The sequence below is a fragment of the Theobroma cacao genome, chromosome 8, assembly GCF_053813885.1.
Source record: "Theobroma cacao isolate CCN51 chromosome 8, ASM5381388v1, whole genome shotgun sequence".
NCBI classification, from domain to species: domain Eukaryota; kingdom Viridiplantae; phylum Streptophyta; class Magnoliopsida; order Malvales; family Malvaceae; genus Theobroma; species Theobroma cacao.
Genome location: NC_142646.1, coordinates 6,828,803 through 6,851,544, shown reverse-complemented (window position 1 = coordinate 6,851,544; position 22,742 = coordinate 6,828,803). Strand labels below are relative to the sequence as shown.

At 34.1% G+C, this 22,742-nt stretch overlaps 2 protein-coding genes and 1 long non-coding RNA gene across 3 annotated transcripts; all 3 read left to right on the top strand.

Annotated features, from left to right (window-relative positions):
• Positions 1-187: 187 nt before the first annotated feature.
• LOC18592386 (Pentatricopeptide repeat (PPR) superfamily protein) lies at positions 188-2,111 on the top strand. The gene has a single exon (XM_088808864.1). It carries the CDS (start codon positions 421-423, stop codon positions 1,735-1,737), a length of 1,317 nt encoding a protein of 438 aa, XP_088664990.1. The 5' UTR covers positions 188-420; the 3' UTR covers positions 1,738-2,111.
• Positions 2,112-5,780: 3,669 nt separating this feature from the next.
• LOC18592385 (metal transporter Nramp7.2-like) lies at positions 5,781-11,146 on the top strand. The gene is made up of 13 exons (XM_007019085.3): positions 5,781-5,981; positions 6,108-6,186; positions 6,291-6,331; positions 6,424-6,502; positions 6,607-6,711; positions 7,064-7,173; positions 9,068-9,249; positions 9,344-9,413; positions 9,545-9,718; positions 9,816-9,920; positions 10,004-10,135; positions 10,229-10,324; positions 10,439-11,146. Exons 1-13 carry the CDS (start codon positions 5,820-5,822, stop codon positions 10,775-10,777), a joined length of 1,674 nt encoding a protein of 557 aa, XP_007019147.3. The 5' UTR covers positions 5,781-5,819; the 3' UTR covers positions 10,778-11,146.
• Positions 11,147-11,887: 741 nt separating this feature from the next.
• Positions 11,888-12,914, top strand: LOC148761139 (uncharacterized). The gene is made up of 3 exons (XR_016028020.1): positions 11,888-12,033; positions 12,174-12,306; positions 12,594-12,914. It is a non-coding gene; the product is annotated as an uncharacterized LOC148761139 (long non-coding RNA).
• Positions 12,915-22,742: the final 9,828 nt, after the last annotated feature.

Below are 22,742 nucleotides of genomic sequence, written 5' to 3'. Positions count from 1 at the left end.
ATAAGCATAATATATTTATATATTTAAAATTCATCTATTTTTTATTGATGTAAAATCCGTGATACTCCCACCTTAGAGCATTGGACCAGGCCTCATTCATGGGCTTCATGGAAAATAGTCAAGCTAACCCAATACAAACTGACCCTCTCAGGATGTAAGTAATCAAACTATGGGCTTTTTATCATCAGCTACTACTGCAAACATGCAGTGATTCTTTTCCTTCCCATCTTCTTCCTCCTCCAGCACCTCCAAAGCACTTCCAAACGTAAAACTTGCCCTAAAAGTTGTAGTAGAGGAAGAAGCACCAGAAATCTGTTGCGATGCTTTACATTATATTCTTTTGCTGATAATTGAAAAAATCCCAAACACCCACCAAAAAAGGAGAAAAGAACAGAACTTTGAGCGAAATTCAATCGAAAGATGATCCCGACAAAGCCTTTGCAACGCAGCCACAGTGCCATAGTACACCAAGTATTATCAATAATGCTCCAAAACCGACCCTTTGATTCCCAGCTCGCTTCCTCAACAACCTCAAATCCATGGACGACAGATGCAGTTTCGGACATCTTAAGATCCGTTTCAAAATTCTTCTTCCAATCCCCTCGTTCCATTGGCAGCCAGACGGGTTTCCGCCACCGTGCTCCTTTAAAACAAAGAAACATCAAGCAAGAAAATTTTAAGAATTACCAAAATGTTCTTATCCTTGGCCCTGCTGCTTATAGAGACCCCAAAAGGGTAGCTTTAGGATTAGATAAAGCAATGGAATTCTATATCTGGGTAGAAAATTTTTTTGGGTTTGCCCATAATGAGAAAACTTGTAAAGAAATGGCCTTCGTTTTGGCTAAAGGTAATGACTTGAAGGTCCTTTGGCATTTTCTCAAAGATATGTCCAGGAGGGAAAATTCGGGGCTTGTTACTACTTCTACTGTCACCTGTTTGATTAAAGTTCTAGGAGAAGAAGGGTTAGTTAATGAAGCATTGGCTTGTTTTTATAGAATGAAGCAGTTCCGTTGCAAACCTGATGTTTTTGCTTATAATATGATTATTCATGCTCTTTGTAGAGTTGGGAATTTCAATAAAGCAAGGTTCTTGCTGGAACAGATGGAGTTACCAGGGTTTATTTGTCCACCAGATGTGTATACTTATACGATTTTGATAAGTTCTTATTGTAAATTTAGTATGCAAACTGGATGTAGAAAGGCGATTAGGAGGAGGCTTTACGAGGCAAATCACTTGTTTCGGCTAATGTTGTTTAAGGGTTTTGTTCCTGATGTTGTGACTTATAATTGTTTGATTGACGGTTGCTGTAAGACATATCGGATTGAAAGGGCTTTGGAACTTTATGATGATATGAATAAACGGGATTGTGTCCCTAACCGGATCACATATAATTCTTTTATTAGGTACTATTGTGCTGTTAATGAGATTGATAAGGGTATTGAGATGATGCGCAGGATGCAACAGATGAATCATGGGTTAGCAACTAACAGTTCTTATACTCCCATTATACATGCTCTGTGTGAAGCGGGAAGGGTGTTGGAGGCTAAGGATTTTCTTCTTGAGTTGATCAGTGGGGGATCTATTCCCAGAGAGTATACATATAAGTTAGTTTGTGATACATTGAATTCAGTAGGAGCGGCCAATTTGATAGATGATGAGCTGCATAAAAGAATAAGAGATGGTATAGAGAGCAGATGTAGGCAAGTGATGAAGGTGAAACAAATAAAGTTCACATAATAATGACGAGGATTGTTGAGGAAGCTTAATTTTCGGGAAAAGCTAATTATGCTCAACTATGTAAAGCACCGCAAACAAGAAGGATTTAGTTGTTTGCTGGGGCACTCTTGTGGTAAGTATTATTACAGAATGAATTGAACTCACTTTCTGCTTCACAAGGCTGGTTTTTTGTTTGAGACTTCTAAGTTTAAAGCTATTAGCAGTTGTACTTACTGTAAACATATAATTTCCTGTTTTTTGGTGATCATGCTTTTTGATTTTTTATAGTATTTTCTGTTGAATGGTCCTGCTTCCAAGTTATCCGTCTAGCGTGTGAACTTGTATACTACAAAAAAATGGTTTACAAGAATTTCAACCAAGTGGTTTTTCTGGAAGTTTTATATTCATACATTGCATTTTTTTTCTTCCTTTCTTTCTATTTTCTCATTCCTTTTACCATACATGGTATTCATGTTGACACCTTTGATGATAATTATGGGTTAATGGCATAGTTGAAAACAATTCAATTTCTAAAAATTTTATAAAAGAGGAGATCCCAGTTAACTCTACATATGTTGAGAAACATAAGCAGAAAGTCTAAGCTATTCCAAATTACTTTTTCAGGATCATTACTTCAATTCCTTGATTAAAGTTTGTCATTTTCAATTTTTAATGCACAAAGAATCTGCTCCCTCTGTTCCGTCAAAATTTCTACTGTTAGAATGGTTTGGTTGGCTTCATCAAGGTAGTCATCACTCTTTGAGTACCCTTTGAAACTGACCATTTTATGTGCTTTTTTCTTCACCCTATGATGTGTCACATATCTTATTGCTTGCAGAAAAGAAACTAAGAGAGAATCGTTTAGGAAGAGAGATGGACACAGTTTACATATGTGCTATCTCCTTTATTTCTGTCCTTGTGACATTATTTTTCCTGCTCATTTGCTGCTTCGAATGCATGATCAAGAAAAGCAAAGGCGTGGGTGTCAACCCTGAAGGCCACAGGACTGGTGGAGGATTTGGAGGTGGTGCTAATCCAGGCGTCACCATTACTGCAGTAGGTGCTAGCGGCATGACTACTGGTTGTGCATGTGGGACTGGCAGCGGCAGTGGCATGGGTGGCTGTGGCGGCAGCGGTGGTGGTGGAGGAGGCGGTGGTTGTGGAGGAGGTGGTGGTGTTTGCTAAACTGGGCTTTGATAATATGCCAGCGGGTCCTGGAATAGGAGGAAAAATAGTAAATGCAAGTGCCGAAATGGGAATAGAAAGGTGTTAATGTTTCTTTCTTATTTCCCCCCTAAATCATGTAGCATTTTGATAGTATGGATTTTAAATTTCAAAGGGAATTAAGTTATAATTCTGCTTTCTTGATGATAGCAGGTTTCACTGCTTTGCCCCTCACCAATTTCCTACTCTGCAATAAATTCCAATGCACCACACAAGCTTCTAATGAACTCCTTATTATCTGAACGGTTACAATGGGTCTGCTAGCTCCTCTTTATTTGTTTTTTTCATCACTTTTTATTTTACATCCAATCTAGCTAACATATTAAACCTTGTTCATTCTCAATTCCCACAATTGTTGCATCGATCGCTTACTGAACCATGCATACGTCTTACAAATTAATCATCTCTGGTAAAATGGCTTATTGTTGTTAGCCATTGCTCTGTTTTTTTGTTTTGTTACAGATCATCGATAACATACATCTGCCTTTTTCTGGAAAAATATAATTCTTGCATATACGGAAGATTTGGGAAATGTCCCTTTCATTTGCCATTTGTAACATACCAACCTAATGCTTGCTGAAACAAGCAATTTGTTTTATTTTTGAACAAAGTGACATGGTTCTTACTTGTTGTATGCTCATAGTTTAGTTAAATGCTGAGCAAAAAGATGATGAGTAGGACCACCACTTCAATATAGACAGGAAATTAACTTAATTATATCATCATTTCCACTTCTTATATTATATTCAAATGATGCATGATCGATGTTGGAGTCAATGGAATTATACAATAAAATAAAGGGTTTGGTTTAACTAAAATGGGCAACGTTTACTTCTTGTTTCTTTATTAAAGTACGGCAGCCAGATTCTTGTGTTGTGAACCAATGAACGCGACTGGAAGCATGCACGGCATGGGACGCACACCGTTGGGTTTGGAATTGTTTTTGCCTTGATGATGCCTTGATGATGGAACGGACGCACAGAGCATGGACCAAGCCCCTTCAGCTTCAGCTTCAGTTCGGTTTACATAGTGTTTGAATACAAATTTACAAGTAAAGAACTTTGTCTACTTAACGAAATGAAGGGAAAAACCTTTCTTTGTGGTGAACCCCAACTAGTTTTGCAATTCAACAGAAACCCATTTCAAATTGAGTCTAAACCATTTCTGTGACTATAACTCCTTACAAAACTGGAGAATCATCATAGGGTTTTCTTCTTAAGACCAGTAGTTAGCCACATCTGTCCTCAATTGTTATTTATATTGGATGACAAAGACTAGTACACATTTACATTTTAATAATCCTTTGGGCTTTCCTAATTAGATTTCCAATATTCTTGAAACAAAAATAGATCCAAACCAACGGGGAGATAAGTCCTACAAAACACTTAATATTGACTTGTACTAGAATATATATATATATATATATATATATATATGGGGTAATGAATCAGGGTATGAGTTTAAACCCATTCACTCTCTCAGCCTCAAGAAGATGATGTTAATTGTACTTCAAAGATATAAGGATTCTCACCTTTATTCCCTTATTTATTGTGAGACAATTCATCATCAAAGTTGAATCATATGTATTTTTATGACTCTGCCGTTAATTCAACGGAATACAATTTTCACCAGATTAAACAAATTAATATTAACAAATGTGTAAACCAAGCTTTTATGGTGAATGTCTTGTCCCATGACCATCCATGTGCCTGAACAAACATTACAAGAGGTGTGGTTCCTGCCTCGTACCTCTGTCCAATGTTTAGTTGCCTTTTTTGTTTTCAAACTATTTTGGGTCTCTCCCTCCTTAAAGATAAAAATAAGTTAAGATTATGGATTGGTGACCCAGAAAGGTTGCAGCTACGGTCTCCATATGTACATACACACACCATGCATCACCATTTCTAAATTCTGTTCACACTTTGAAAAAACAATTGAAGCTGGATCGGTTGAGATGGTGGCTTGGATAGAAAAGAAGATGGCATGGCCCATGTCACTGTTAGAAATGAACTAATGTGGTAGTGTTCTTGTTTGGTCACAACAGATTAATTAGCTACTAATTTTCTCAAACAAAGGTGTATTCAAATCCTAGTGTTATAGGTCAAACATTTTGTTTTAGAGGTCAATGAGACTAAACAATTTCTCATTTTACCCTTTGATTTTCTTCTTTCTGTCTTCTTTTACTCTTTCCTTTAGTGAAACATTAATTTGAACAATTATGTGCAATGCCACCTACATGGCAATAAATTTAGTTCAGATAATACTTGTGGATGTAACAAAGATTAATCTTAAGGTTAATTATGCATCCGAGTATTTAATTCATTGATTGGTATATGATCCCTGTGTCTAAAGAGTAGGGTTCGAATCCCTCCTCCCTTAATTATAAAAAAAAAACCTTAAGATTAATTACATTTATACATTAATAATAAAGTCGTTAAATTTCATAAGAGATAAAAGTTAAAAAGTTGTTCACATCAAATTACGTTTAAAAAAAATTAAAAATTAATATAATTAAATGAAGGTGTATGACAACAATTTATCCCACTCATAAAGTTTAAAAAATTAATTGAGGTTAAAAAAAATACAAGTATCAAATAATTTAGGTAAAAAGTTGTAGTTTTTCAATTCGATGGTAGTGATAAGGGGACAAGAAACTTAGCTCTATTTGCTATGTGAAAAATCATTGTTTACTAAGGTAAAGATAGCGACTCGTCACGCAGCAGCACCGTGTCAGGGCCGTATGGAAGATAAGAAAGGAAATTAAGAAACCTGGACTGTTATGCTGTCCTTTTAGGACAAATGTGCGATGTTGCACTATAAATACAGTTTAAGTTTCTTAAATATGTGTGTCAATATAGTTGTTGTGAAGAAAGAGAGTGATGGGAAGTTTGCAGCAGCAAGCGACTGATCTTGCACTTCCAAAATCATGGGGTGGAGGGAGCAACCGTATAGCTGCTGTCAATGTGGAGGGAAGCACCCCGGAATCCTTCCCTAGTAACGACAACAAAAGCAGTGATCATGATCATGACCCAGATCATGAGGTCTGGTTTCTTTTTTAAAATTTGATGCTTTCATTGATTCATAGCTAGCCTGAGTTCGTTTATATATTTGCACTTCTTGTTTTCTACTCATTTGGTTTAATTCTGATCGATCTCTTTGATGTTCAGAAACCTGGATGGAGAAAGTTTTTGTCATTTGTAGGCCCTGGTTTCCTTGTCTCATTAGCTTATCTTGATCCTGGCAACCGTAAGTCCTCTCACTCCTTCTCCCTCCTTCCATCCCTCAAATCTTTTTTCTGTGCCTGCGACTTGATTATGATCATCATCTCTATGGTGTCATGCATGTCACAGTGGAAACTGATATGCAAGCAGGAGCCAACCATGGATATGAGGTAAACTAAAGAGATTGGTTACTCAATTTTTAACAAGTGAATAATGATATACAATGAGATGATTGACTGCAAGAATATCTTGCAAATTTCAGCTACTGTGGGTGGTGTTAATTGGATTAGTGTTTGCTCTCATAATCCAGTCTCTTGCTGCTAATCTTGGAGTCAGCACTGGTAATTAATTAAGTATCTCTGATCATTCTAATAATTAATGAACTTCATTTCTGATATAATTAACTTAGACACTTACCCTGTTCTGAATTACTTCTTTCTTTCAGGCAAGCACTTATCAGAATTGTGCAAGGCTGAGTACCCAGTATTGATCAAATATTGCCTGTGGTTGCTTGCAGAGCTTGCTGTCATAGCTGCTGATATTCCTGAAGGTGTTTAATTATTTCGGTTACCAAATTGTCCACTGATTTACCAAAAGAAGTGTGCATGTGATATGAACTTTAAATCAAATAAACTTGCACACAATCAGAATTCTTTTCTTTTATAATTAAAAAAAGAGATTCAAATTCTGTTTTTTTAAATAAGAAATCATAAATTAATCAATGAACTAAATACTCATATACTTACACACAATTAGAATTAATATATACAAATTAAATGAAATTAATTCAATCTAAAGGCAAAATCATAGTTCAAACAATATAAAATTAAGAAACAGGTAACTTTCCTGGTTTATGCTTACACATGTTGACCACTTGTTTTGATGCATTTAATTTGTGGCAGTGATTGGGACAGCCTTTGCATTAAATATACTGTTTCATGTCCCAGTTTGGGCTGGGGTTCTCTGCACTGGTTTAAGCACTCTCCTCCTCCTGAGCCTGCAAAGATATGGGGTAATCAAACTCTACTTTGTATATCTGAATTCTCATTTGGGTCAAATTTTTTTAAAAAAATCTCATTTATAAATAAAGTGTTCCCCAATCTTTTTCATAAAATGTGCTTTTTTTTCCTTGATATTTCTCAATACAGTTTTATGATTTTTATATTAACATTTGAAATTTTTAAAAAAATATTTTTATTATATTTAATGTCAAAAAAATATAATTAAGAATCATGAAAATTAATATAAAATGTAAGAATAAATGTTTTAAATAGATGTTTAAAAAAAAGGAAAGGGAACATATAATTTGATAAATATTTGGACATAAATATATATATTTTGATGAACATTCCATTTGGAATAGGAAAATGTAATTTCAATGGCAAAATTTGCTCGTTTTCCTACCATAGTATAATAGTTAAACCCATATTACTTGTGTTTTCCCTTACGAAGATAAGCTAAATTACATATGCTATATAAGTAATTTTGCTGAAAATCTACAGTGTTGATTCTACTAATTACCAAAAAAACGTGACTTAAATTAAGTAGAAATTAAAGTAATTAATGAAATAATTGTATATTTCAACTTGTTGGTTATGATCAATTTGTTTATTATAACGTTTCTTCAAGTTGTTAAATTTAGAATCATGGTGACAGAATCAAAGTGTAGATTAATATGGATTAGCATATGTTTAGTTTAGCTTACCTTGATTTATAATTATGATTATGATAGCACATACTTGTCCAAGTCCCACTTTGTCATACTAAACGTCCAAAGCTTCTTTCAGAAAATTTTTTTCAGTTTTCATTCCTTGGTCTTATCCATATAAAGTAAAAAAAAAAGTACAAGCTATAATTTGTTTTTTAATTTTGGATTTTTTCATTAAAAAATTCTTAATTTTTACGCCTTCACATTCACGAAAAATTGATAGTTGTATGATTTTTTTAATTAAAAAAACTGTTGCCATGGTTAATTATGAATATATATAAGTGGACTAGGTTTTTCTTCTTTATTCAATAATGAAATAATTGTATATTTCAACTTGTTGGATATGATCAATTTGTTTATTATAACGTTTCTTTAAGTTGTTAAATTTAGAATTATGGTGACAGAATCAAAGTGTGGATTAGTATGGATTGGCATATGTTTAGTTTAGCTTATCTTGATTAGAATTATGATTATGATGGCTCATGCTTGACCTAGTCTCGCTTTGTCATACTACAGGTCTAAAGCTTATTTCAGAAAGTTTTTTTCAGTTTTCATTCCTTGTTCTAATCCATATAAATTAAAAAAAATTACAAGTTATAATTTCTTTTTTAATTTTGGATTTTTTGTTAAAAATTTCCTAATTTTACCCTTTCACATTCCCGAATAATTTGCATCCACTGATAGTTGTATGATTTTTTATTCATTAAAGAAAATGTTGCCATGGTTTTTTTTTTTTTTAAAGGTGTACTTTTATTGAGTCAACCTTCAATCTGCTACTTCCAAATCTTTAGTCTTGATTGGCTAAAGACTCTTGATGGCGTAATAGAAAATGTTGCCAAGGTTAATTATGAATATATATATATATATATATATATATATATATAAGTGGATTAGGTTTTTCTTCTTTATTAAACAAAATGGACTAGCATAAGTTGACATCATGCACAAATTAAACATGGGCTAATTAATTGCTAAGTACTTCCAATCATATATTGAACCATCACAAATTGCTGTTTTGTTTATTTTTTTTTTCTAAATACAAAACAGTATGCATAAAACACATACTACGAAGTCTCTCATAAGCAAAAACAATATAGTAAAATCTAAGAAAGTTTATTAATGAAAGAAATGTAAACACGTAGTAATTTACGTGGTCTAAATTTTGATTAATTATCATCTCTGAGTTTTGGTTAATCAGATAAGGAAGCTGGAAATGCTGATAGCGGTGATGGTTTTTGTAATGGCCGCATGTTTCTTTGGGGAAATGAGTTATGTAAAACCTCCGGCGACTGGTGTTCTTAAGGGCATGTTTGTGCCCAAGCTTTCCGGCCAAGGAGCCACCGGCGACGCTATTGCCCTCTTGGGCGCCCTTGTTATGCCGTAAGATTTGGGCCAATCACCTCTTCTATATATCATGCATAAAATAAAGAAAATGCTATAAATAATTACAGGACGTGTCATTTTCTCTGAACAGGCACAATCTCTTTCTCCACTCTGCTCTCGTGCTCTCCAGAAAAGTACCCAACTCTGTTCGTGGCATCAATGTAAGCCAAAATGATCTCATTTAAACAAAATAAAAAAAAAATCACAAAAAACAATTGCTATGAAGTTGTAATGCTCTAGTTCTGGTTTATTCCTGTGCTTAGCTTCTGTTTGTTGTCTTTAATTTGGTCAGGCTGCGTGTAGATATTTCCTGATGGAGAGCGGCTTCGCCTTGTTTGTGGCGTTTTTGATCAACGTAGCGGTTGTCTCGGTGACGGGCACCGTCTGCTTAGCCGATAATCTCTCTAGTGAAGACCAGGATCGTTGCAGCAATCTTACCCTCGACTCTGCTTCTTTCATGCTCCAGGTTCAACCTACTACTAGTACTAAAATTCATTATGAAAAAGTACTATTAAGAGACTAATCCTTAACAAAAAACAAAATCTATGACTTCGCCTCTGCAGCATGTGCTGGGAAAGTCTAGCTCAACCCTTTACGCCGTTGCACTTCTTGCCTCGGGGCAAAGCTCTACAATTACAGGCACTTATGCAGGACAATTTATCATGCAGGTCTTGCAGATGAACCTTAAATATTGGAGAGCTTAGTTATTAATTTATTGACACTTAATCTATATCATTTATATTTCTTTCAGGGCTTCTTGGATCTTAAAATGAAGAAATGGGTGAGGAACTTAATGACTAGGAGCATTGCCATTACACCCAGTCTTATTGTGTCCATCATTGGTGGATCTCAAGGGGCCGGTAGACTAATCATCATTGCATCGGTCAGAAAATAACTAGGATTGATTTTCCAATATTCGAGCCAGAATCCATGTTTTAAGCTAAACTAATTGTAATTGTCATAACAAATTTTGCAGATGATTCTATCATTTGAGCTGCCATTTGCTCTCATCCCACTTCTGAAATTCAGTAGCAGCTCAACCAAGATGGGACCGTACAAGAATTCTATATATGTGAGTAACAGTATAGCACTTTCTGTCCTTTTTGTAATTTATTATCCTGTTCTGGTTTACTGTTATTATTATTATTATTATTATTATTCTGTAGCTGACCATACTTGTTTGCAGATCATTGTGATTTCATGGATACTAGGCCTTGGAATCATCGGTATCAACGTCTATTACTTGAGCACAGCCTTTGTAGGTTGGTTGATTCACAATGATTTACCAAAAGTCGGAAATGTTTTCATCGGAATCATCGTGTTTCCTCTAATGGCCATCTACATCCTGTCAGTCATCTATCTAACCTTCCGAAAGGACACTGTTGTAACATATATCGAGCCCGACAAGAACGACCCAACTGCCCAAGCTCGGATGGAGAGTGGGCTCAGCAACCTTGACGGGTCCTTCCGGGCAGACAATGTCCCTTACAGGCAGGATTTAGCTGACATCCCACTGCCAGAGTAGGTGGTTTTTAATCTCTCAAATCAAGTCCAATTACCAACTAAGCTGTTAAACTATGATAAAGGAGCTTGTCTGCTTAGGGAGTTGTACGATGAAGATGTTTCGAAGCCTGTCGGAAGTTAAATTATGACTAGATTCCTTCTGTTTCTCAGGTTTTGATAGTATTTGCATGTGTAACCTCTCTTTCCCAAAAAAAGAAAAAAAAAAAAAAGAGTTGTTAAGTTTTGCTGTGAAAACTAAGTCTAATAGTTGCACAGGAAGAAATAATGAAAAGCGATAATCTAATTAATATGGTCATATTTCCCCTTTCTTTTTCTTTCTTGTTTATAGCGTATTAAGTTAATGAATAAAGATGATCTCCTGTTTATTTCATTTTTGTAATCTAATAGCTGACCTCAATCTTTCTGAATTCTACTCTGTGACGCATCATCATGTGGTACTAGTTTACTAGCAACTATAAATTAGTATGCATAAAATATTAAAGTCCACTGAGTTGATAGAATCAAACTGAATCACTTATATTTATAAAATAAAAAAATACTACTAAAATAAATAACACCATGATTCACGTTGAAACCAACTCAGTTTCTTTACAAAAAAAAAAAAAAAAGAGAAACATAAAACAATTAAAACCATGATTCATGACGCAGGCGCTTTCCATGCCTCAGGAATCCGCCTGTACAGCTGTACTTGATCAGTTGATCTATCACAGAAGAAAACAAAAAAAAAATAAAAAAGTGAAAAAAAAACCATATGTGAAGAGTATACCGAGCAAGATAAAACACAAATTAGATGCCATTCTGATTCTGTTGGGATATTCTAAAATTTTGTAAATAATTTATTATACAAAATTAATTTTTGGTAATTAATCTCAAGAATTCATAATTAAATCCGAATTTAATTAATCTGCCAATACTAGTAGACAAGAACATTAATCTGCCCAGCAGATGTGGTTGTTTCATTTGTTTTTTCCCTAGTTAAAGGATATAATTGGATATGGGAATCACTCCATTGGTTCAAGCCATCATGCTTTGTTAGCAATCCTCTGTTTACTAATGATATCAAAACCACAGTAACTGATGATGGTAATATATGCCTGCCTTTTGTAGGTTCAATCGATGCAGTTTGAATGTTTGGCCAACTATATTGTGGAGTTGTCACTTCTTGAGTACACTATGCTTCATTATGCTCCATCGCTCATTGCTGCTTCTGCTGCTTTCTTGGCCAAGTTTACACTCTCTCCTACAAAGAAACCTTGGGTATGTCCCAAGGAAAGTTTATTTGTTCTATACCAACTTATTCAGATTATATGTTCTTTTTCTGATGCTTATTAATTTGTTCTACTTTTGTATAGCTTCTATTAGGTAATATTTGTTTACTTCTTTTACCTGCTGCATAGGACTCTATTTTGGAACATTACACACTGTACCAGCCCTCTGATATGCGTGACTGTGAAGTCACTGCATCATCTCTGTCGTAATGGTGGTCGAGCTAATTTGCCAGCAATCAGAGAAAAATACAGTCAGCATAAAGTGAGTAGGTTCTCCATCTTTCCCGGGCAAGAGTTTTACTAGAATACTGTGGTTGGTCCAAGTTTTCAGTATGATAAGGGTCCAAATAATATGATCCACCAAATGAATATGCGGTTGATGCAAGAACTGAAACTTGTCCCGTACTGAATTAATAAGTTCACCTTCACTATAAAAGGGTAAATAACAGATTTTGGTAACTTGCTGAGTTGCAGGTTGCTTAGTTTTATGTCAATCTTTATTCGTTGTTTTAAAGTTTTAATAGTCTGACATATTTTCATCTGCATCAGTACAAATTTGTGGCAAAGAAGTACTGCCCTGCATCAATACCTCAGGAGTTTTTCCAAGATTTGAGCAAATAGCCCAATGGATACCATCCCGGTATTCAGGTGCCTTCCAATACTCTGTTGGATGAAGTTAGATGTAAATGGTGATTTTGTAGCTTAGGAATAGGATCTTCATTTTGCTCACAGTTTTGGGAAAAGCAACATTGATTCGGGTGAGTTAGTGAAGAATTTGAATTGTATACTGTATACATACTTGAAGACATTTTCATTATGAAATTCTTGTCAACAGGATCAAGTATAAGCTGTTCACTGTTTTTCTTTTTATATCTTTTTTATTCGTATCACTGCTGCTGCTATTGCAAATTGCTTCTTGCCATGTAATGCTACAAAGGAATAAGTGGTTTTGTACGAAATAAAAGTAATTATTTCATATTATCTATTGCAACTTTCTACATTGATTGGTTTTTTCAGATGAAAATAAAGTGTTTTTTGTAGGATGCATTTATAAGTGGTTTTGAACGAAAAAAAAAAAGTCTCAACGTAAATATTTTATTTTAATAAGTTTTTTTGTAAAAAAATAAAATCTTTTTGTGATAAAAATTTATAAACATGTAAAATCATAATAAATACTTGATTTTATGTGAAACAAAAACACTTATTGTATGTTTTCAAATGCAAATTTGTTGTTTTGATAAAATTTTTATAAAATTAAAAAGGTCTTAGACGTTAAAAGAATTTATAAACATATAAAATTATTAGCATCTATTTAGTTTAATTTTTTTTCAATCTATCTACTTTTTAAAAGTAAAAGTCTAGTTAATTAGAATTTTGAGAAGCTTTAAACACAAAGCTTCAAGAAAAACTCGATAAAGAAGCTGTTTCTTTTTTTTTTTTAAATAAGTCAGTTTTTTATGAGAATTTTTCTTTTTGTTTCAAAAATATTCTCTATTAAAAAAATTTTCTCCATTACCCTCTTAAAAACTCTCTCAATCAATCTTCCTCTCTTCTCCCTTTCTCTGCAAATACACCTTTTCATCACAAATCGCGATCTTTCTCTCTTTTAACTCTCTCTCCAAATATTACTAAAAAAAACAACAAAAGATTTAACTGAGATTTTTTTGTTCTTACAAAGATTAAGAGAAAAGAAATCCAAAATTCAAAGTAGCATTTAGGTACTATTTCTTCTTTTTCTTTCTGTTGTTTTTTTTTTCTTGAGCTTTAGAATATCTTTTTATTTCTTTTAATTTTGAGATATGCATTTGAGTTCTTGCCAAATAGCTTAGAGAATCAATACTGTTGTTTTGAGTTTTTGGTAAAGATCTTAGATCCATTAAAATTTTTGAAAGATCTTGATTGAAGAGTCTTTTATTTTGGGTTTATATCAGCATATGGTTGATGAACTAGTATGGGGTAGCTCTACATCCAATAGTCTTATCTGGTTGCTTTTGTTCTAATATATAGTCTTTTTCCTATTCCAAAGTGCAAGTAAATATATTGAAGTTTGATTTGTATAGAATTTTATTAAAGTTACAAATGATTAAAAATGTATTCAAATAACTAACTGTTACTTTTCTAGAAATCATTGTCTTTTTGTGGATATGATTTATCGTAATTTGCCTATTTTTGATTTTTCCTGTAAGTGTCCCTAAATGTTATGCACGATTTGGTGCCATGTTAGATGATTTGTGAGTGACATATACTTGTGTGAATTTTAAGTATCTTTTGCCTTGTTATGCATTTTAATTTAATTGTATTAGGTGTAATGCATATGTGATTCTAATAGACCATTTTGGCCGAATGATCAGTTCTTGGATAGTGATAACACAAGATTTATTGCGTTATATGTCTTGTGCAATTTATGACTAGCTAAGAAATGCCTCCACCAAATTCTAAAATTTCAGAAAAATCATAATATAATGCAAAGTTGAATTTGGTCATTACCAAAATCTTACTTCAAATTTGTAAAAATGAGATTCATAAGTATGAAAACCAGATTTTTCATTCACAATTAAAAGATGGAAAGTTGTAGTAGAGGAATTTAATGCTCGTGCTAATAAAAACTATATTCAAAAGTAATTGAAAAATAAACTGGATAGTCTAAGAAATGAATGGATTTTAAAGAATCAATTGAAGGGTAAAGAAACAAGTTTAGTTTGGAACCACAAGATGGGAACCATCGAAGCTGATGTCACATGGTGTGAAGCCAAAATAAGAGTAAATATTTTAAATTTTATATGTTTTGTAGTAACGTGCAGGTCCGGGAATCCGATCGCCAGACATGAGTGAAAACTCTAAAATTAGGAGTCGCCACCAATCTTTTTTACTAGGTGTGATTGGTCACCTATTGACTCGATTCTAATCAATAGAGTCTTAATTAGATTTAAGCCCGTCGAAAGAATCTTAAAGTGGTCTACGCTTTTCGTGATCTAGGTTCGGGAGTACGGTTACGCCCGGGGAATGATTAAGACCCCCGAGACGCCCTTTCCATGAACGATATCATTTTTACATTATCCTATTAGGCTTTAATTTTTTATTTCATTTTATTTTCTTAGCTATTATTCACTTATTTTATCTCCTATTCAACCTAAAATGGAATGCAAATGTGAGGCAAAATGAAATGCATGCTATGAAATTTTGGTATTGGCAACGTGCGTCCGCGCCCTTCCAGTACTCTTTCTTTTTTATTTTCTTCTCTTTTTTTTTATTATTTCGTTTCTAATTATTTAATTAATTTTTTTATTTGTCTAAGTAAAATTACAGTGTCTACATGTTTTAGCTACTATAAATTATTTTATATATGCACATTGTTTAAAAGTTTCTTTATCTCTAATGTTTGTGTAAGTTAATCCAAAATATGCTAGATTTTGGTATCACCGGCTAGAACATGTTAATGAATTGAAATTTATATTTGGAAATATAGTAGCCACTAGTCAAAATGCATAGACAATAGCGATGAGTGTACCAATTAAAGATACTGTCAAATCTGTAAATCTAACTTCACTACAAGATAGTGTTGAATCTGATGCTAAAGAAATCAGTTGTGATGAAGATGAAAGTCTTATGGTAAACACCCAAATCAAGAGGAAAAAAATGGGAAAAAAAGTGACAAATGGTAAAGCAACAATTAAGACTACAGAAAGCTTGCAAAGAATATTGGAATGATTGTGTGAGGCAGCAAAAACTCATAACGTAGTTGAAAGTGCTAAAATTTCAATATCATCACAAGCCACAAGACAATATAGTATTTCGGAGTATGTTCGAGCATTGAAATCTATACAAAATGAAGGGAGATTGAGTGTAGATGAATTTAATTTTGCACTACAATTGATTAAAAAGGAAGAAAATAGACTCGTTTTTATTTCTTTGCCAGATTTAAGTGATAAGCTACATTGGATTCTATATGAGCATAATCTATCCAAAAACTATGGTGAGAGTAGTTGATTAGTTTAAGATTTGATTTGTTTGTTTTAAGCTGATGTTGAACTTTAAAGTACTTTCTCTTTACACTTGTGTTACTTGTTATGTGTAATTGAATTGGTATTTGAAAGAATTTGCTATTATCCATGCTATATTTATTTGAATTGTTATTTGTTCCATTTGATTTATTTGAAATAATATTTGTTTTTTAGTTGATATATTTGGATTTCTACTTACATATTTTGATATTATCAAACATATGTCTTTTAAGGAAATCAAAACATCAGTATAAGTTGTAAAAAGAATAAAATATACAAGGTTTTATGAAAACATTTATGGAGGAACTACTAGTACAATTATATATCGCATCAAATTTTTCCCGTATCTTAAACACTAAAAACAAACAAGCCCTAAGAAGAGAAAAGAATTGAGGTATAGGCGATGGAAGGTTCGTTACTCAAGATGGACACTCCTTCACTTTTGGATGATCAATCTAGAAAAAAAGTTTGTCTACATAGTGAGAGTTTGGAGAGGCTGTCTACTGGCAATATAGTTATGGTCCATAACAATCCTTCTTTCGGGGATGCATTGATGAATTTTGAAGGAGAGGATTTATTTTCAGAAATGATATGGATACAGATGGGATGAAACGAATAACAAGGAATCTCTGGTTGATGTTGATGCATAAAACAGTATATCTAAAGGACACAAAACAGAGGATTTTAAGTTTGAAACGAATGAAGGCATCCTATTGATCAAAATCTTAGAAAAAAAGCATGAGGAACTAGCAAAACGTTGGAGGAAATCTATTATTGTACATTTATTGGGGAGATCTATCTCATTCAAATTATTAAACGAAAAGATTGAATTTTTATGGGCTTTTAAAGAAAAATATTCGATCGTTGATTTAGATGAGGAGAGACTTTTATGATTAAATTTGCAAAGGAAGATGATTATCTAAAAGCCCTCCTAGAAGGTCCTTGGACGGTGTAGGGCCATTACCTCATGGTAAATCCTTGGACTCCGTCATATGTCAGGGGTTATCAAAATCTATCTATGGTAGCGGTGTGGGTAAGGCTTTCTGGTATGCCTCTCTATTTAAACCATTAGTCAATTTTAAGAAGAATTGCTTCTCTTCTGGGTAAGCTGTAGAAAATTAACTATAATATCGATTCAGAAAAATGTGACAAATTTGCTCGTATGACAGTTAAGTTAAATCTTTCGAAGCCATTGATCCTTAGATTTCTACTTAATGGGAAAATGTAGACCATTAAGTACGAAGGCCTTCCTAAAGTTTGTTTTTTGTGTGGTTTGTATGGTCATTTGAAAGGAGAGTGTTGTGGTATTGATTTATAGATTAAAGCTTTTAATGTTGAAAAAGAAACACCTAGTGGGTCTTAAGCAAGTGAAGAGTCGTTTGGTCCATGGATATTAGTAACCAGACGTAAGCCTAGGAGTGGTTTGGTCAAACAAAATTCCACCATGAATCCAAGGTCTACCAAGCAGCAACCCAATGGTTCAAGGTTTTCAGTTTTGGAAGGTTTAGCTGTAAATGAGACCCTCATAACAAAGGCTACAAGAATAAGAGAACCTTTTGCTTGGTATGCTTGTAGGAAAACTAATCATGAAGCCTTTGCGAACAAAAATTTTAAGGAAATACTGGTATTGTAGACAAGCCGTGATCAATCTCCTGCTTCATTTAATGATGCTGAATGGCCAACTTTGTCACTAAAAAAGAATGGTAAAGAGGTTATGTTAGCGATGGATTGTGCTGCAGAGCGTGCTAATGTGGCCGTAGAAAATCTCGAAACTAGTAAGGAAGCTAATGGTAATAAAATTGATACTATTTCAAGGCTAACACAAAAGAAGCAGGAGGATAGGGCTTTACTATAACCTACTTCTTTTGACCCAAAGAAACATTCTATGGTTCGATTTAATAATCATGCATTGGATTTCAAAGTCCTCACTGTTAAAAAGAAAGACAGAGTCTCTTTTCCATACATAGGGGTGAGGCATGGAGGTATTACGTTATATGGAATTCAAAATACCTCCCTTAAAAAGAAAGCACGATTGTTAAATAGCCTTTTGTTTTAAAGGTCAAGGTGACATAGAGTTAAACACTGTAGAATATTTGAACAGGGTTTCAAAAAATCAAAGTAGTGGTCCTTCACAAAAGTTGAAGTCTATGGGTGAGCACTAAATCATTTAGGTTAATTCCACATTCGTAGATGGACAGCAGGTGAACTTGTAGGTAACCCTTGGACATCTCTTTCTTTCTCACTTTGTATTAATGTCAGTGAATTTTCTAGTGTGGAATTGTCAAGGTATAGATAGTACCAATTTTTTAAGGACTGTGAAAGATTGCATAAGGCAGCATGAGATTTCCATTATGATTATTGTTGAACCTCGAGTTAGTGGCAAGTCGGCGAATAGGATAATTTGTTTGATTAATATTGGTAGATTACACCGTATTGAGGCCACAAGTTTTTCTAGTGGAATATGGTTACTATGGAATAATATAGTTCAAATCTCTGTTATGAGAAATCATAGCCAACGTGCTCATTTGATTGTCAACTATCAATCTATAGATCTATAGTATGTTTTTGCAGTATATGGAAATCCCAATCCAACAATTCGAAAAGAATTATGTAAGGAACTATATTATTTTGTAGACACTATCAGTGGACCCTGGATGATTATTGGTGATTTCAATGCTTTCCTGTTTTCACATGAGAAACTTGGAGGTTCAACGAGGGGTAGTCGACCATATTCTTTGTTCCAATCTTTTATGAATGACCTTAAATTACTTGATATGGGCTTTTAAGGATCGAGATATACATGGAGGAAATAACTTGTGGCTGAAAGAATTTATAGGGCTATCTGTTCTTCTAACTAAAAGCTACGATTTCATAAAACTTCTGTACAACATCTCCCTCGTGTTGTTTCTGATCATTGTCCTATTTTGATTAGAACAAGTGAAAGACAAGTTGTTTCACATGGTGTGGGATTTTGATTTCAAGCTACATGGCTTTCTCATTTGGAATTTCCTAATTTTGTTTAGCAATTTTGGGAAAATAATCTACCTATCTGTGATGCATTACAGAACTTTACAACTAAAGTGAAATAGTGGAACAGGGCAGTGTTTGCTAACATTTTCTACAGGAAGAAAAGACTCTTGGCTAGACTTGGTGGCATTGCGAAGGCCCTTGAAATTCATCCTTCTAGAGATTTCGATTACTTGAATTTAACTTGAAATTAGAATATCAGATAGTGCTATTACAGGAGGAGATCTTTTGGATGTAGACATTCAGAATGGATTGGCTTAAATTAGGAGATAGAAATACTATTTACTTTCACGTTCGTGCGACACGTCAAAGGAGCAAAATGAAAATCCCACAACTCAAAATTGAGGACGATTCCTGGTGTGACAATCAAGAGTTACTTCAGAATCATGCGGTTGATTTCTTTGGCAAGTTATATGCATGAGAATATGATGTTCTCCCACCTTTCCCAATTAGAGGTATGTTCCTTGTTTTGGATCAATCAGAACATAGTAATTTGCTCAGATCAGTGGAAAGTGAAAAGGTACGTAATGCTCTGTTTGAGATGAAGCCACTTAAAGCCCCTGGTGTAGATGGTTTTTCGACATTGTTCTTTCAGTCTCATTGGAACACTGTTGGAGACAATATAATTAGTTATGTGAAGAATGTATTTGATGGTATGGCAGTGGGCGAGGAACTTTGTAGATCAGTCATTATCCTAATTCCTAAGGTAAAGAACCCTGAAATAATTACCCAATTTAGACCTATTAGCTTGCTACTGAATATGTTTAAAGTTTTGATGAAGGTCACTACGAACAAATTGAAACTTGTGATGGGTATTTTGATAAAGCAAACACAATCTAGTTTTATCCCTCACAGACAAATCATAGACAATATTATGATTGCTTGGGAAGTAGTCCACTATTTCAGTAAGAAGCAAGGTAAAGTGGGTTGGATGATGCTCAAGATTGACCTAGAAAAAGCTTATGATTACTTACAATGAGAGTTTATTTATAATACTTTGGTTGATGCTAAAATTCCCAAACCTGTGATTGATATTTTGGTGGATAGCTTGTGCTATAGCAAGTCTTAAGTTTTATGGAATGGTGAATTATTTGACAGCTTTAGTCCTTCTTGTGGTGTACGACAAGGAGATCCGCTTTCCCCGTATTTATTTGTTTTTGTGCATGGAAAGATTGGCCCATGGAATTATCACTACTGTTTCCAATGGTTGTTGAAAACCTATCAGACTTAGTAGGAGATGCCTACCACTGTCACACCTTTTACTTGACGATGATCTTATCCTTTTGCTAAGGCTTCTGTAACACAAATGGAGGTGATTATGGGAGTGTTGGAATATTTTGGTGTCTGCTCAAGTGAAAAAGTGAGTGTGGCAAAATCGTCCCTTTATTGCTCTAGAATGTTTCTAGAGATACCATAAATAATCTCAAAGCTTCCTCAGGTTTTGCCTACTCAGAGGATTTTGGAAAGTATTTGGGTGTGCCTCTATTTCATGGTAGAAGGCGGTTTAATTATTTTCAGTTTTTGGAAAAAAAAGTTTATAACAGGTTTTCTTCATGGAAATCCTCTTCTCTTTTATTCGCAAGTAGACTAACTCTAGTTAAGTCTATTCTATCCACAATTCCACATGATGTAATGCAAACTATATCTTTGCTTGTAAAGACTTACAGAAAAATTGAGGCCTACTGTTGCAATTTCCTTTGGGGTGGTGATTTGTATAATTCAAAAGTGCATCTTATAAAATGGAAGAAGGCTTGTCAACCAAAAACTACAGGTGGTTTGGGAATTAAATCTCTTACAAGAATGAACGATGCTTTTTTAATGAAGTTGTGCTAGAAACTAGTTACTAATCCTACTACTTTTTGGGTAAAAATTTTATAGGATAAGTACAACTTCAATTTTTGTTTATTTCCTAAAAATATATACAGGAGTGATGCCTATTCTTTATGGTCTGCTTTGAGTAAACTTTGGCAAGATCAAATGGGCTATTGGTGATGGTCGAACAGCACGTTTTTGGAAAGATATTTAGTTAGGTGAAAAATCATTATTGGAGGCTGCACAATCGGTTGGTTGCTTTGTTGATGATAACAGTCATGTTCGAGATTTGTTACAACCTGATGGCTCTTTGGACTTGGAATGTATAGCTAATGTATTGCTTGAAGTGAAGCAGAAAATGTTAGCTAATATGCTTCCTCCACTATATTTTGATTCTACAAATGAACCTTTTTAGGCTTTAACTTCAATAGGTGTCTTCTCGGTGTCCTTTGCTTATGACATGTTAACTGAAGCGACTATGCCCACATCTGTAAATAGTGGTGGAATATGGAACATGGTGTGGCAGTGAAAAGGGCCCAATCAGATTTGTACTTTCTTATTTCAATGTTTACATGAATGTATATTGACAAACAAAGAATGCACCAGGCGCCATTTAGCTGACAATTCAGCATGTTCTATATGTGGACAGGGAGAAGAATCAGTGGTTCACTTATTGCATGATTGTCCATTTGTTGTTGTTCTTTGGCAACGTCTGCTACCTAGTGATTTGCATAGTTTCTTCAATGTCTTGACTATCACGGATTGGTTTGCTGTTAATCTTGCTCGTCGCAAATTGGTGGTTAATAACATTCTGTGGTCAGTCCTTTTTGGTGTTACTTGTTGGCTCATTTGGAAGTGGAGAAACATTTTCATTTTTGAAGGGAAATGGATTGCTTTGCAGGGGTGCCTTAATACTATATTCAGCTTTGCGACATCTGTCAATGCCTCTTGTTATGTTATTGATGAGTTTGGTGGTTCTGCAAGCAGGAAAAATGAGGTTTTAGTTAGATGGACGCGCCATCTAGTGGTTGGGTGAATTTGAATACCGATGGGCCCTTTTGAAAATCTTCTAGTTTGTTAGCTACTGGGGGTGTTTTACGGGGTTTGCAAAGGGAGTGGCTTGGTGGTTTTGCTACTAGGCTTATTAGATGCTCGACATATAGAGCTGAGCTATGCGGGATTTACAAGGGATTCTATTTAGTGTGGGACTTGGTCTTTCGCAGAATTGAGCTCCAGGTGGATAGTAAGCAAGCGGTACAGGCAATTTCTTCAAGGAAGTCATCTTTGTGCTAATTCAGACATTATTCAGGCCATCAAGTAGATGATGGGACGACAATGGAATGTCACCACAAAACATATCTTCAAAGAGGGCAACACAATTGCTGATATTATGACTAATGTAGGTTTCTACTTAGAAGATGAATTTGTTTTTTTTTTGTTGTACCCCCTTTACCATTAAAAGGATGTTGGTGAACGACAAACTAGGCATTCGTTGTCTCCGTATGATTGGAATTTAATGAATATTTTTTTTCTAAAAAAAAAATCAACTGAAATACTTAATGAAATAAAAAAATAATTTCAATTATTCTTATGGATAAAATTGGGTATGTGAAACTTTATAAACTTCGAATTAAAGTTATAAAATGCTTAGGATGAAAACACATACAATATTGCAACTTACAATTACATTCATGAATAAAGGGTAGTTACGTCCATCCAAAGACATGATAACATCTCATTATGTTTCTTTGATCTTGTACACAATGAAATAAATTACAATGTTCAAAATAAATTTGGAAAATCGAGACAACTGTAAGTAAGAAGTCAAGACTCTAGATTTTCAATTTGTAGAAGATCG

Excerpts from the sequence above, each read along its gene's own strand:
- LOC18592385 (XM_007019085.3), top strand. The coding sequence starts at position 5,820 with ATGGGAAGTTTGCAGCAGCAAGCGACTGATCTTGCACTTCCAAAATCA. Across the intron at positions 6,503-6,606 it reads TAATCTTGGAGTCAGCACTG|GCAAGCACTTATCAGAATTG; the intron begins GTAATTAATTAA and ends TCTTTCTTTCAG. Across the intron at positions 10,325-10,438 it reads CGTACAAGAATTCTATATAT|ATCATTGTGATTTCATGGAT; the intron begins GTGAGTAACAGT and ends ACTTGTTTGCAG.
- LOC18592386 (XM_088808864.1), top strand. The coding sequence starts at position 421 with ATGATCCCGACAAAGCCTTTGCAACGCAGCCACAGTGCCATAGTACAC.